Source organism: Drosophila hydei, unplaced genomic scaffold (genome assembly GCF_003285905.1).
Source record: "Drosophila hydei strain 15085-1641.00,03,60 unplaced genomic scaffold, DhydRS2 tig00008119-arrow-pilon, whole genome shotgun sequence".
In the NCBI taxonomy this organism is placed as follows: Eukaryota; Metazoa; Arthropoda; class Insecta; order Diptera; family Drosophilidae; genus Drosophila; species Drosophila hydei.
This window is the reverse complement of record NW_022045830.1, coordinates 7,928,264-7,942,291: the sequence shown is the minus strand read 5'-3', so window position 1 is coordinate 7,942,291 and position 14,028 is coordinate 7,928,264. Positions and strand designations below refer to the sequence as shown.

The following is a 14,028-nucleotide window of genomic DNA, read 5'->3' as shown; positions in this document are numbered from 1 at the left end:
TTATATTTGACTATGAACATCGAAATTAGCTAAAGCTAAGGCCAGCAACCTGGGCGTGCAGCTCAGATATACCTGCATGGATATAAATATATATATGCATATAGACATATATGTATATATATATATATATATATAGTCAATTCTCAACTTACAGCAAGAACGTGTGTATGTCTGTGTTTTAATTGAAACATTGTGTTTTGTTTTGTTCAATGAAAATGCATCGAGTGAGACATGCACAGAAAATGTTAACTCTAAGCCACGATATAAGAAGCAACTCCTGTTGTAGTTCTCATTAATTTCTTAACTCATTGATTTCGCAAAACGAAATTGAATGCACACACATATGTATGCATTCGCGCACATACTTATGAAAATAATGAATATGCATATTAGAAATAAAAGAGCTAACCAAAATGCATAACAACAATTGGCATAATGAACAACTTGAGCTCCAAATTTCTTACATACATACACTTATGCATATATGGATATGTTTATGCCGAGTCAGCAGCACGAGTTCGTAAAGCGGCTCTCCAATTGCAGACGAGCAGAACGGCAACTGATGTGAGCGGCTTATGGCTTATTGCTTAAGCCTAAGCTCTTGACTATGGTATGTGAAATGGGCTTATTCCACAGAATTGCATATGGTACTCGATCAGCAGACAACACTCACACACACCTCTCCACTTGCCACTTGCCACTTGGCTGGTGTCATCAATCGATCCTCGACTGCGATAGGCACAGCTGTTGGCTGCAGCTGCAACCTTCTTTGGCTTTTGAATTCCGCCTAAGGCAACTGAAGACAGCTAAGTTTACACCTTCAACTGCCTTGAACTATCGACTTTAGCCATTTGACTTGCATTTTAATTACGTGCCGAGCTCTTCGCCTCTTGCATAATGCCAGCAGTGGCAAGGGGCGCACTTTTTAGTTACGGTAGCGCTAGCAAATTGTCATAATGATTTATAAACATGCAGCCGCAAGCAGAATAGAACCAGTTCAAATGGTTGACTATGAGATATGCAGTCATTTGCCTTCAGTTAGTTAAACACTTGAATAGAAACTGGTTTCATTGCTTTTCAATTTACGAATGGCATATACCCTGCTGACCTCTTCTTACAGGGTATTTTGTCTTAAGCCAAAGAGTCCCAGTCTCATGCCGATTGCTGTCGCCGTTCATTATGAAATTTATCTATATAGTTACCAATATATTCACATTTATCAAACACAATTGACCTTTGGCAGACCAAACCAGCAGAACAATGGCGACGCCTAGATACTGCGCCCCAGACCCCACAGAGAAATTAATTATAGTCTTGTAAATTGTCATGAACAAAATTATTAATTGATCGCAGATAAACGACGTCTGGCGCAACAGAAGAACAACAGCATATAATATCGGCTCGAATTAAACGACATTTACAATATACTTACAGCTGGCGCCATGCGGAACTCATAGACAAGGCCCCGTGACAAATCGCTGGGAATGCTGTTTCTTAAAAATGTAAATCCTATGCAGCACCAAATTAATTTAATAAATTAATCAAAAACTTTAGTATGCCATCACGTTTATGCTTATGTAATACCCAGCCATTAGTAGGAACCTGGGACAGGTAAATAAATCGTACAGCTAATATGGCAAAATATGTTTAAAACAGGTAAGAGTGCTGTAGTCGTTAGAGCTGGCTAAGAAATAACCCAAGAAACATGTAGGGAATTGAAGAGGAGTGGAAGACTTCATAAATTTCAAATAATACAACTTAAGGCAAATTACTGAAGTGAGATCGATTTTAATCGATAGCTATCATGGAAAATAAAAATATCTATAATTTGAAATAATTTGACCTGTGCAGGTTTCATAAACTACTTATGGGCTCTAGCTCTTATAGATTCCTAGATGAACTCATGCATTCATAACTACAGACAGGACAAATGGAGAGAGCTAGAGCGCCTCGGCTGAATAAGTATAGAGTAGAGGAAGGGAGTAAAAGATGAAGAGCTTAAGAAGTTGAGGTGGAAGAAATGTGGAAGCAATAAATTGTTTCTACAAGTTTACAGGCAAAACATGAAAGCATACTAAATTGAATGCCTTTATTAAGAGTGAAGTTAATGTGATATTCGCTTGTCGAACGAAATATTATTTATTATGGAACAATTATAATATTTATATTTATATATGTTAATTTTATTTTTATTATATATAATATTTATATTTTGTTAAACTCTCAATAAATATTTTTTGTATAAAATTTGTTTGGCTTTTTGTCCACATTGAAAGTATGCAATACTTTCTGATCAACTAAAAAGAGATTGAAGCAAGGGACTTTCCTGTTTTGTGTTTTCCAACACTGCGCAATGACAGTCGAGCTGTTAGATAATAAACCTTTCAAGCATATGCAAACCAGTTTGAGCCCAACGCACCCGCTGAACAGTCGCAGGCAATGTACGAGGACGAGGAAACGGGTTACCAAGGCAACGAGGACGAAAAAGACAACAAAGTGTCGCCCAAACAAAAACAAAAGAAAAGCAGGCGTCCAACAAATGTGCAAACAGCAAATGATTTGAGTGCCAAATCGACTGCCAGCTTTTTCAGTTTATGCATTACGGGCCAAATAGTGTCGGCGACATTTCCCTTGGGCCCGGACAAAGATTTCATATTCTGTCGCTATGAGCTGGTAGCTGGACCGGACTGGCAGCTGGCATCGGGTCCTCAATATGGAATTACACAGATGTCGACCAACAAGAGTGGGCATTTTAATGACAAAATTGTCTTCAATATGCCCATCGAAGTCACGTACAAGAGCACCAGCCCCTTCGGTTGTAAGTGCTTGGGCAGTTTGGGAAGATGCAGTTGCTCTAACATCAAACTCTTTGCAGGGCCACAGATACTAGTCAGCGTCTTTGGACAGAACGGAAATGGCAACGAAAGCCTGATGGGCTATGCACACGTTTATATGCCCATCTTCGGGAGTCGTCAACAGAACGAGCAGATCTCAAGCTTAAGTCAAGCGCCCATCCTAAGGCCCAGAAGCCCAAATATGCTGGGAGATATAACAAGTTGGCTTTTGCGACGCCAGCCGGAGCTGAAGAATCCCAAAATACTATTAGACGGTGCGCAGTCGAAAGGTAATCATAACTGATTATACCGATATACCCTATTGTACCTTATTCTATTTGCTCAGGACTATCTATGGAATCCTATGGCACTCTGGAGTTCCAGCTGCATGCGGTGATGCGAGGAGCTCGTAAGCTAGGTTACAATTGGCATGCCTGAAACCAGATAATGGTAATATATGTATATATATTTATATATAGATATAAGTATATATGTGTGTGAATAAAAAAAAGGTGAGACGAGAAAGCATTTGTCCTAATCTAATTGGTCGATTGGGGTGGGTGGGCTCGACTTGCCTTAAACTTGACCATGACTTGAGCGACTTGGACTGGGGCATGACGCGTTTGGCGCTAATCCGACGCAACAAATTTGCAGCAATTGGGGAAACGAATTTAAAATTTAGCGACTTTGGATTGGACAAGTGACAGATAATTGGATTAGTTAGCAATTAGTCTAAGACTGGCTAGACTCAAGTGCTTTCTGAGACACTGGCTACATATAAAGGCAGCCCAATAGGCCGACCCAGTGCAGTCGCGTCCAGTCCGGCGCCAAGAGGAATCTTGATAGTTATCGCAACTGCTATGGACAGTTGTGTGGAGTAGCTATCCTTGACAGCCTAAGTACAAACGACAAGATTTTTAGACTCTTTAGACTCAGAGTTGAACTACAGCTGAGCCATGATAAGTCTGAACCATCCGACTTATGCGCGTCTACGCGATGGCGGCAATGTTAGCCTGGCGGAGAGTGTGCCAGCAGAGATTATGCACATGGTGGATCCGTATTGGTATCAGTGGCCACCCATGGAGCCCATGTGGTTTGGCATTATTGGATTTGTCATCGCGGTGCTGGGGTAAGATACAAATATACAAAACTTCTTTGCCCTTGGCTGAATATTTAAATTAATTTATCCCAACCCCAAAGCGTGATGTCACTGACGGGCAACTTTATAGTGATGTACGTCTTTACGTCATCCAAGTCGCTGCGAACGCCATCCAACATGTTTGTGGTTAATCTCGCCTTCTCCGATTTCATGATGATGTTCACCATGTTCCCACCCGTCGTACTAAATGGTTTCTACGGGACCTGGATCATGGGGCCGTTCCTGTGCGAGCTGTACGGCCTCTTCGGTTCCCTCTTTGGCTGTGTGTCCATCTGGTCGATGACACTAATTGCCTACGATCGTTACTGTGTCATTGTTAAGGGCATGGCTCGCAAGCCACTGACAGTCACGGCAGCTGTGCTTCGCCTGCTTGTCGTCTGGACCATCTGTGGCACATGGGCTCTAATTCCGTTGTTCGGCTGGAATCGATATGTGCCCGAGGGTAATATGACGGCCTGCGGCACAGATTACTTTGCCAAAGACTGGTGGAATCGCTCCTACATCATTGTCTATTCGCTGTGGGTCTACCTTACTCCGCTGCTTACCATCATCTTCTCATACTATCACATCTTAAAAGTAAGCTGGATTGACCTCTCTGGTAGAAAGTAAAAATAAATACCCATTTCACAGGCCGTGGCTGCCCACGAGAAGGCAATGCGTGAGCAGGCCAAGAAGATGAATGTTGCCTCTCTGCGCAACACCGAGGCAGAGAAGAGCAAGGCCATCGAAATCAAGCTGGCCAAGGTGGCACTGACCACCATTTCGCTTTGGTTCTTCGCCTGGACGCCCTATACAATCATCAACTATGCGGGCATCTTTGAATCGATGCATCTGTCGCCACTTGCCACAATTTGTGGCTCGGTGTTTGCCAAAGCAAATGCTGTTTGCAACCCCATAGTTTATGGCTTGAGGTAGGGTCACGAAGTACAAAATCTGTTTTCAAAATTTACTTCTCCTGTTTTTAACAGCCATCCAAAGTACAAGCAAGTGCTCAAGGAGAAGATGCCTTGCCTGGCCTGTGGCAAGGATGAATTCTCCGGAGACTCGAGAACACAAGCCACCGCTGAGATTAGTGAATCTCAAGCTTAAACAAAATTAACGACGACTGCAGCTGACGACGAGGCTAACGAAGTAGATGACGGCCTGTGAGACCTACCCACAGGAACCGACAGCTTTACAAGATTTGGAGACATTCCGTTTGGTATGTGGTACAAGATCAAACTTTGCATATAAACACGAAAATCTAAAAAAAAGTTAGCATTCAAAAAAATGTAAAAAAAATTAACACAAAAAAACCAATAAATTAACTGCAATTGATACAATATCAAAATACACGATTTTTCCTAAAATAATGCAATTGTAAATATCTGAACTGCTTTATAAAGCATTTGCCCCAAAGAGTTTTACGCCTTTTTATTGAAAAATTAACACTTCAAACATGTCCATTGTTGTTCTCATTCTGTGCCGTTATCGTGGAGTCGGATGGGAAGATACCGTTTCTTTCAGCCATAGTAGGTGCTCATGTCCAGGTCAATGAGGGTGCCATTGTTGCGGCGTTCACGCAGCTCCTGCGTGAAGAGCGCACGTCCTTGCAGCAATATGAAGTCAATAAGTCGTTTATTCGAGCTGAGACGCAGTGCGTCGGGATCGCTGCGTTTGCGTAGGTAGTTAAAGCAGCAGGTTCTGTTAAAAAACTGCAGTGAGTAGGGCAACCGGAGACTGAGCGTGTCATAACTTACCGGAAATGCTTGGTGCCACAGGCATTCGCACACTCCTTGCCACAGGAGTCACATTGTATGGCATTCGAGCAGGCAAAACACATAAAGCACACGCCTAGAAAAGTATATATCAATATGGTTATCGCTGTTTTTAGTTATTACCGCTTGCTCACATAGCAATATGATCTGGAAATGCATTTCGTGGCAGCTCGTCTGAATCTTGGTTAGAAAGTGCAGCTCACCAAGTTGTGAAACTCATAGGAAGTCTTGTGATGGTCTCACTCGAGTCATACAACAGCAGCAGCAACTGAAAGGACTGAGCTCTCAGTGAATCTGTTTTTATACAGTTTCACAGGTTCACACACAGTCACACTCACACACACATTGAAATTACCACAGCAGTAAAATTCAAAGTGGTCATTCAAGCATGTTGCAGACCAGTAAGCAAAGCAATACATCCAAGTGTAAGGATGGACATGTGATGCATAATAAATTATCTTTAGACAGACAACCCCAAACGCACAATTGCAGCTTGCGCAACAAGTTTATGTAGCATACTTTTGAGGCTGACTATGTGATTGTGTATGGGTGTGCCAGTGTGTGCCTGTGTGTGTGTGTGTCTGGGTTTGTCGCAATCACAACAGTTTGTAACAGATTATAAAAGTTTTAAGTAGACCCTCTAGCAGACATGTGACGAATGTAAATTACGGTAGAAAAGTGTACAGCTAAGGTAAGAGCATTTTCTCGTTTATTATTATACACGCAATTTACATTTAATACGAAACATTTTTAGTTCATTTGAAATTCCCACCACAAATGTATGCTTTTTACGATATTTAATGTACGATATGCTTATACGATATGAACAGTGATATCAACTAGGTGGCAACGCTATGGTGCGTAGGAGCAACAGCTGTGCCACAGCAGCTGTTTTAGCTACAGCAACAAACCCGATTTTATTTAGAAAAAAATTTAACTTCTTTCTTAGATAAAACGAAATCTAGCTAAACATGTGGGAGCCACCCCGACTGAGTGCTTCGCTACGAGCCAAAACGGAACTCGAATCTAGAGCCCATCGCTTCAACGGCCTGAGAAATTCCGTTGCAAAGACTGTAGTGTCCACGACGACACCCAAAGAGTAAGCCGCTGCGATTTCCGGAACTGATGAAATTCCGTCTTCGTATAAATAAATTAATATATTCATTTTAAAGGAAAGCTGAACAGACGATAGCAAAACTGCTTGCGCAATTGCCGGCTGAGAAGCAGCCGGAGGCTAAGGCTCAGCTGCAAAAGCTACGCAATCTCGTGCAGGAGTGCATGGGCTACGAGGAGCAGCCACAAGTGGTGGAGCATGCAGCACTGTATCTGTTCTGGCTACTGCTGGATGAGCGGGTACTGCTGGTGGCCACCACCAATCGACTGCACACTATGTTCGGCAACACATTCGACCGGAAACGAACGCAAATACACAACTGTGTGCTGGCTGTAGGTGATGCATTGGAAGAGCATGAGCTGCTCGCTCTAAAGCGGTGGAGACAATCGCAACAAAAACCGTCGGAACGTCCACTTTGGGGCGAAGATATACAAGTAAATTGCACACCAGCCGAGTGGCTGGATGTTAGCTTGTTGACGAACCTGTCACCCGATGCACTGCTCAAAAATCGGGTGGTCAACAAGTTTACCATGAAATACAAGACAGCCGACGTCTCAATGCAAGCTGCAGCGCCGAGCACTGACAATTTTAAGCTTAGTTCGGAGCTGGAGACACTTCTGAGCATAGCCCAGAAAATTGAAGATGACATGCTCCTTAATCGAGTTGGCGACATCCTTGGATCGAAACGTAGTAGCGAGGATCTGCAGAACGAATTGATGGAGCTACTGGGCTTTGAGAACTTCGAATTGGTTGGACAGCTGCTACAAGAACGCAGCAAAATTGCGCAGCAGTTGGAGCAGTACGCAACAAGATCGCGTCGCATTAAGCAAGTGAAGCAAAAGAGACAGCAGACATCAACCGCCTCTGAGAAGCGGCCGACGGTGGCTACTGCAGTTGTGGTGCAGTCAGCACAGGAAAAACAACTGGGCAAGCAGCAGCGCCGCGAAGAGAAGAAACTGCACAGAATCATGCGTAGCGTCAAAGATAATGAAGAAGATCATGAAGAAGTAGGTGGCGCAGTTGCTATTTCAGCACAACAGTTGCGAATGCAACATCAACGCAAGCTGCTCGAGGCAGCACAGCGCGAACCCCTGCTGCTTAATACCAAGGCAGTTAAGGCCGAACAATCAACCTATACGGCACCTATATACTATCCCTATGTGTTCGATAGCCAACGAGAAGCCAAGCAACATGCCGGCTTCATAGGCGGCAGTCGCATCGCGTTGCCCGAAAATGCTGTACGAATAGACAATAAACAATGGGAGGAGGTCAAGATACCAGCCAGCGAGCCGCCGCCACTTACAGTGGGCAATCAGCGCATTCAGATTTCCGAACTGGATGACATTGGCCAGATGGCATTTGCCAACTGCAAGGAGCTCAATCGCATACAATCCGTTGTTTATCCTGTGGCCTATCACAGCAATGAGAATATGCTGGTTTGTGCGCCAACTGGCGCGGGTAAAACAAATGTGGCGATGTTGTCCATTGTGCACACCATTCGTTGCCATTTGGAGCAGGGTGTCATCAATCGAGATCAATTCAAAATTGTCTACATAGCGCCTATGAAAGCGCTGGCCTCTGAAATGGTAGAGAACTTCTCCAAGCGCCTAAAATCACTGCAAATCAGCGTGCGGGAGCTGACCGGCGATATGCAGCTGACTAAAGCAGAGATGGCAGCGACTCAGATACTAGTCACCACGCCCGAAAAATGGGATGTTGTTACCAGAAAGGGTAAGTCAATCAATTAACTGAAAGCTATCTTTAATTAGTTAAAGAATTTCAGGCAGTGGCGATGTGGCGTTAATCAGTCTTGTCCAGCTGCTCATCATTGACGAAGTACATCTGTTACACGGTGAGCGTGGTCCCGTAGTAGAGGCATTAGTGGCGCGCACATTACGTCTGGTAGAGTCCTCGCAGTCTATGATACGCATCGTGGGCTTGTCCGCAACGCTTCCCAACTACATCGATGTGGCTCACTTTCTGCGCGTGAATCCCATGAAGGGTCTTTTCTACTTTGACTCGCGCTTCCGGCCTGTGCCCTTGGACACTAACTTTGTTGGCATCAAATCGGTTAAGCCTCTGCAGCAAATTGCTGACATGGATCAGTGCTGCTATCAGAAATGCGTGGAAATGGTCCAACAGGGGCATCAGGTGATGGTATTCGTCCACGCACGTAATGCTACGGTACGCACGGCGAATGTGATACGAGAGTTGGCGCAGCAGAACAACACCAGCGCGATGTTTCTACCAGCGGACAATAATGCACATGGCCTGGCCTGTCGATCGATACAGAGAAGCAGAAATAAACAGCTGGTAGAACTGTTTTCCTGTGGTCTAGCCATGCATCATGCCGGCATGCTACGGGCGGATCGGCAAATGGTGGAGAAATACTTTGTAGAAGGTCACATCTCAGTGCTTGTATGTACAGCCACCCTGGCCTGGGGTGTCAATCTTCCTGCCCATGCAGTCATAATACGTGGCACGGATATATACGATGCGAAACATGGCAGCTTTGTTGATCTGGGCATACTAGATGTGCTGCAGATCTTCGGACGCGCAGGCCGTCCACAATTTGATAAAAGCGGTGTGGGCACTATTATCACCAGCTACGACAAGCTGAATCATTATCTTTCCTTGCTGACCAATCAATTCCCCATCGAATCCAACTTTGTGCAATGTTTGGCGGATAATCTCAATGCCGAAATTGGTTTGGGCACCATTTCCAATGTGGAGGAGGCCATCGAGTGGCTTAGCTACACGTGAGTACCTCTCTCTCTTTAGTCCTTCTATAGTCATATTGTTTACAAATATTTCTCCTTTATAGTTACCTCTTTGTGCGCATGCGCATCAATCCACATGTCTATGGCATTGAGTACTCGGAGCTGCAAAAGGATCCAACGCTGGAGGCGCGCCGGCGCGCTTTAATTATGTCCGCATCGATGAGCTTGGATAAAGCCAAGATGATGCGCTTCAATCAGCGCACCATGGACATGAACATAACTGACCTCGGACGCACTGCCTCACATTTCTATATAAAATACGACACAGTGGAAACGTTCAATGAACTGATGAAGCCTTACATGAACGAATCAGAGCTGCTAGCCATGATGTCGCAAGCGCAAGAGTTTCAACAACTCAAAGTGCGCGACGACGAGCTTGAGGAACTGGACGAACTGCGCGAATACTACTGTAAATTAAAGGCGTTTGGAGGCAGCGAAAATGTTTGCGGCAAGGTATATATAAATATTTCTGTTTGTCCAATTCGCTTAACCTAATTCGTTTTTTTTTTTTTTTTCAGGTAAACATTTTAATACAAACATATCTGTCCAACGGCTATGTGAAGTCCTTCTCATTGAGCTCCGACATGTCTTACATTACCCAAAATGTTGGCAGAATTGCGCGTGCCCTGTTTTCCATTGTGTTAAGGCAAAATAATGCTACTTTGACGGGTCGCATGTTGCAGCTCTGCAAGATGTTTGAGCGCAGACAGTGGGACTTTGACAGCCATTTGCGTCAGTTCCCGGCCATCAATGCGGAGACCATTGACAAACTGGAACGTCGGGGCCTAAGTATTTACCGACTCAGAGAAATGGAGCAGCGTGAGCTGAAAGAATGGCTGCGCAGTGACCGATATGCGGAGCTGGTTATACGCTCAGCACGGGAGCTGCCTCTTCTGGAGGTGGAGGCCACTTTGCAGCCTATTACCCGCACCGTATTACGTATCTCTATAAATATCTGGCCGGATTTCACGTGGAACGATCGGGTGCATGGCAAGACGAGTCAAAGTTTTTGGCTTTGGATCGAGGATCCGGAGTCCAATTACATTTACCATTCGGAGCTGTTCCAAATAAGTCGCAAGTGCGTCTTTAGCGGTCAGTCACAACAGCTCGTTATGACCATTCCATTGAAGGAGCCATTGCCGCCCCAGTACTATATACGCGTCACCAGTGACAGCTGGCTGGGCAGCACCACCTGTGTGCCACTGTCCTTCCAGCATCTGGTGTTGCCGGAACACCATCCGCCACTGACAGAGCTGCTACCGTTGCGTCCACTACCAGTTGCCAGCCTGCAGAATGCGGTCTACCAATCGCTCTACAAATTCACCCACTTCAATCCCATACAGACGCAAATCTTTCACTGTCTGTACCACACGGATAACAATGTCTTGCTGGGCGCACCGACGGGCAGTGGCAAAACAATTGTCGCTGAAATTGCCATTTTCCGCGCGCTAAACCTGCAACCCAAGTGTAAGGTGGTGTACATAGCGCCACTTAAGGCGCTTGTCAAGGAACGCATCGCCGACTGGCAGTTGCGCTTCGAGCGTTCGTCGCTGGGCCTTAAAGTTGTGGAGCTTACAGGTGATGTTACTCCGGACATTCAAGCAATTCGCGAATCACAGCTGATTGTTACCACGCCGGAGAAATGGGATGGCATCAGTCGATCCTGGCAGACTCGCGAATATGTGCAGCATGTATCCTTGATCGTGATCGATGAAATCCATCTGCTGGGCGAAGATCGTGGTCCAGTTATCGAGGTCATTGTTTCCCGCACAAATTTCATTACCTCGCACACGGGCCGCTCCATACGCATTGTGGGCTTGTCAACGGCGCTAGCCAATGCTCAGGATTTGGCCAACTGGCTGGGCATTAAACGTGTTGGTCTCTACAATTTCAAGCCCTCAGTACGGCCGGTGCCGCTGCAGGTTCACATCAATGGTTTTCCTGGCAAGCACTATTGCCCGCGCATGGCCACAATGAACCGACCAACGTTCCAGGCCATACGCACATACTCCCCGTGCGAGCCGACCATAGTATTTGTGTCCTCGCGCCGACAGACACGTCTAACGGCGCTGGATTTGATCACTTTTGTCGCTGGCGATGAGAATCCCAAACAGTTTCTGCACATTGCCGAACATGAAATGGAGCTAATTCTGCAGAACATTCGCGATCAGAACTTGAAGTTTTGCCTGGCGTTTGGCATTGGACTTCATCATGCTGGCCTGCAGGAGCCGGATCGCAAGTGTGTGGAGGAGCTGTTTTTGAATCGTAAGATACAAGTTCTAGTGGCCACCGCCACGTTGGCTTGGGGTGTCAATCTGCCTGCACATCTGGTGGTAATCAAGGGCACCGAATACTTTGACGGCAAGGTAAAGAAATATGTGGACATGCCCATTACGGATGTGCTGCAAATGATGGGACGTGCTGGGCGGCCACAGTTCGACAACGAGGGAGTTGCTGTCGTTCTGGTGCATGATGAGAAGAAGAACTTTTACAAGAAGTTCCTCTACGATCCGTTCCCGGTCGAGTCCAGTTTATTGGGCGTGCTGCCCGAGCATATCAATGCTGAAATTGTAGCTGGAACAGTGCAGACCAAACAGGCCGCACTGGACTATCTAACGTGGACCTACTTTTTCCGGCGACTGCTGCGTAATCCATCGTACTATCAGCTGGAGGGCGTAGAGCCGGAGAATGTGAATGCCTTCATGTCTAGCCTGGTCGAACGGGTTGTCTACGAACTGGCGGGCGCTGCCTGCGTCGTCGAACGGGATGGACAACTGGTGCCCACGTTTCTGGGTCGCATCAGCTCCTTCTACTATCTGTCGTACCGCACAATGAAGCATTTCTTGAATGATTTACAACCGGACATGGACACCAAGCAGGTTCTCCTGGCCATTTCAGATTCCTATGAGTTTGACCAGCAGCCTGTGCGCCACAATGAAGACAAATATAACGAGGAATTGGCCGAGGTTCTTCGCTTCCGTCCGCCATCTGCCAGTTGGGATTCCCCCTATACGAAAACATTCCTGCTGTTGCAAGCTCACTTTTCTCGCCAGTCACTGCCCAATTCGGACTATCTGACAGACACCAAGTCGGCACTGGACAATGCGACGCGTGTCATGCAAGCCATGGTGGACTACACTGCGGAGCGTGGCTGGCTATCGACAAGTCTGGTTGTGCAGCAATTGATGCAGTGCGTCATCCAAGCACGCTGGTTCGATGCATGCGAGTTCCTCACGCTGCCCGGTGTGAACGAAGCCAACGTCGATGTATTTCTTAACATTCAGCACGATAATTACGACTATCTAACACTGCCCGTGCTCAAGGAGGTTTGCAGAAAAGATTACGAGGTGCTGGCAAAGCCGCTACGTGATGCATTCGAAGAACATGAAATTGAACAGATATATAAGGTAGAGTTTATATACGGCAATTCGATGGGTTTCTTAAAGATTAATTAAATTTTGTTTAGGTTATTCAAGGTTTGCCGGAAATCTCGCTGCAAATCTTTGTGGAGGGTCGCTATATGGATGAGGAGTACGCCAAACGAGCATTGTCAATTAGCGAAGACTCCGTCAACTGGATCCCCTTACATGCCAACGAGGACTATGTGCTGTGCGTTGATCTGCAGCGTCTGAATGTTGCTGCCGGGCAGCGTAGAAGTGGCGGACAAGGATACACCATATACAGTCCAAAGTATCCAAAGCCAAAGAATGAGGCTTGGTTCCTAACTCTCGGCTCGCAAGCGAACGATGAACTGCTGGCCATGAAACGTTTATCACTTCGAGGCATTCGCTCCTCCAATCGCATCTCCTTCCAGGCGACGCCACGTCGCGGCCGCTTGGTGCTCACGTTATATCTGATGTCCGATTGTCTGATCGGGTTTGATCAGCAATACGATCTGCATTTTGAAATTATTGATGCTAAGGCCTAAACACATACCATAGTCAAACATCATAGCCCGTTCCTTAACTGAAGGCATTTTAGATCATATTTATGGACTAAGTAGTTATATCAGCTGTGCTGTTTGTACTATATATATACATATATGCAATTGTAGTTGAACTTACATATATATTTATTGTGTTGATCCCCCGCATATTTATGACAAATGTCAAATATTTTTATATTTTCCGCCATTTAAGGCGGAATATTCATGTTAACTAACGTATTAAAGAGAGCAAACTGGTTTGAATTATGAATTTCAATATGTTTCTTACTTTTAATTAAATGTATATAGTCTTCTTGCAGGCGAGTTATCATTTAACATAACCTACCGTAAGTGGAAATGGCAAGAAGCGTTTATAAGTAACAAATACTCAATACATTTGTACCGTCTGATAGGCTTCAGTATATAATGGATTTAGCTGTTTTTAGCTCAGTATACTTA

The 14,028-nt window shown here is 45.3% G+C and overlaps 4 protein-coding genes across 6 annotated transcripts; 3 read left to right on the top strand and 1 right to left on the bottom strand.

Annotated features, from left to right (window-relative positions):
- The first annotated feature begins 2,366 nt into the window (after positions 1-2,366).
- On the top strand, positions 2,367-3,335 carry LOC111595223 (B9 domain-containing protein 1). The gene is made up of 3 exons (XM_023308839.2): positions 2,367-2,818; positions 2,876-3,124; positions 3,181-3,335. The coding sequence occupies exons 1-3, from the start codon at positions 2,440-2,442 to the stop codon at positions 3,270-3,272; spliced, it is 720 nt and encodes a 239-aa protein (XP_023164607.1). The 5' UTR covers positions 2,367-2,439; the 3' UTR covers positions 3,273-3,335.
- Positions 3,336-3,653: 318 nt separating this feature from the next.
- LOC111595222 (opsin Rh6) lies at positions 3,654-5,296 on the top strand. Its single transcript, XM_023308837.2, has 4 exons — positions 3,654-3,963; positions 4,035-4,569; positions 4,624-4,904; positions 4,962-5,296. The coding sequence occupies exons 1-4, from the start codon at positions 3,791-3,793 to the stop codon at positions 5,080-5,082; spliced, it is 1,110 nt and encodes a 369-aa protein (XP_023164605.2). The 5' UTR covers positions 3,654-3,790; the 3' UTR covers positions 5,083-5,296.
- A 91-nt stretch (positions 5,297-5,387) lies between these two features.
- Positions 5,388-6,001, bottom strand: LOC111595224 (trissin). The gene is made up of 3 exons (XM_023308840.2): positions 5,885-6,001; positions 5,733-5,826; positions 5,388-5,676 (listed from the first exon to the last, which is right to left on the bottom strand). Exons 1-3 carry the CDS (start codon positions 5,907-5,909, stop codon positions 5,496-5,498), a joined length of 300 nt encoding a protein of 99 aa, XP_023164608.1. The 5' UTR covers positions 5,910-6,001; the 3' UTR covers positions 5,388-5,495.
- Positions 6,002-6,369: 368 nt separating this feature from the next.
- LOC111595219 (activating signal cointegrator 1 complex subunit 3) lies at positions 6,370-13,814 on the top strand. Of its 3 annotated transcripts, none has more exons than XM_030224734.1 (7): positions 6,370-6,441; positions 6,700-6,849; positions 6,923-8,595; positions 8,648-9,623; positions 9,689-10,097; positions 10,163-13,051; positions 13,111-13,814. In XM_030224734.1, exons 2-7 carry the CDS (start codon positions 6,722-6,724, stop codon positions 13,570-13,572), a joined length of 6,537 nt encoding a protein of 2,178 aa, XP_030080594.1. In that variant the 5' UTR covers positions 6,370-6,441; positions 6,700-6,721; the 3' UTR covers positions 13,573-13,814. The 3 variants fall into 3 exon arrangements, with proteins under 3 accessions (XP_030080594.1, XP_023164602.2, XP_023164601.2); XM_023308834.2 differs by lacking the exon at positions 6,370-6,441 and adding an exon at positions 6,544-6,607; XM_023308833.2 differs by lacking the exon at positions 6,370-6,441 and having other exon boundaries at positions 6,636-6,849.
- The last annotated feature ends 214 nt before the right edge of the window (positions 13,815-14,028 follow it).

What these genes read in the sequence shown, in the direction of transcription:
- LOC111595223 (XM_023308839.2), top strand. Translation starts at nt 2,440, where the DNA reads ATGTACGAGGACGAGGAAACGGGTTACCAAGGCAACGAGGACGAAAAA. An exon ending in GAGCACCAGCCCCTTCGGTT is followed by an intron (nt 2,819 to 2,875) that starts GTAAGTGCTTGG and finishes AACTCTTTGCAG; the next exon opens with GGCCACAGATACTAGTCAGC. An exon ending in AGACGGTGCGCAGTCGAAAG is followed by an intron (nt 3,125 to 3,180) that starts GTAATCATAACT and finishes CTATTTGCTCAG; the next exon opens with GACTATCTATGGAATCCTAT.
- LOC111595224 (XM_023308840.2), bottom strand. Translation starts at nt 5,909, where the DNA reads ATGCATTTCCAGATCATATTGCTAT. An exon ending in TTTCCAGATCATATTGCTAT is followed by an intron (nt 5,827 to 5,884) that starts GTGAGCAAGCGG and finishes ATACTTTTCTAG; the next exon opens with GCGTGTGCTTTATGTGTTTT. An exon ending in TGTGGCACCAAGCATTTCCG is followed by an intron (nt 5,677 to 5,732) that starts GTAAGTTATGAC and finishes GTTTTTTAACAG; the next exon opens with AACCTGCTGCTTTAACTACC.
- LOC111595222 (XM_023308837.2), top strand. Translation starts at nt 3,791, where the DNA reads ATGATAAGTCTGAACCATCCGACTTATGCGCGTCTACGCGATGGCGGC. An exon ending in TTTGTCATCGCGGTGCTGGG is followed by an intron (nt 3,964 to 4,034) that starts GTAAGATACAAA and finishes CCAACCCCAAAG; the next exon opens with CGTGATGTCACTGACGGGCA. An exon ending in CATACTATCACATCTTAAAA is followed by an intron (nt 4,570 to 4,623) that starts GTAAGCTGGATT and finishes CCCATTTCACAG; the next exon opens with GCCGTGGCTGCCCACGAGAA.
- LOC111595219 (XM_030224734.1), top strand. Translation starts at nt 6,722, where the DNA reads ATGTGGGAGCCACCCCGACTGAGTGCTTCGCTACGAGCCAAAACGGAA. An exon ending in ATCGAGTGGCTTAGCTACAC is followed by an intron (nt 9,624 to 9,688) that starts GTGAGTACCTCT and finishes TCTCCTTTATAG; the next exon opens with TTACCTCTTTGTGCGCATGC. An exon ending in AAATTGAACAGATATATAAG is followed by an intron (nt 13,052 to 13,110) that starts GTAGAGTTTATA and finishes AATTTTGTTTAG; the next exon opens with GTTATTCAAGGTTTGCCGGA.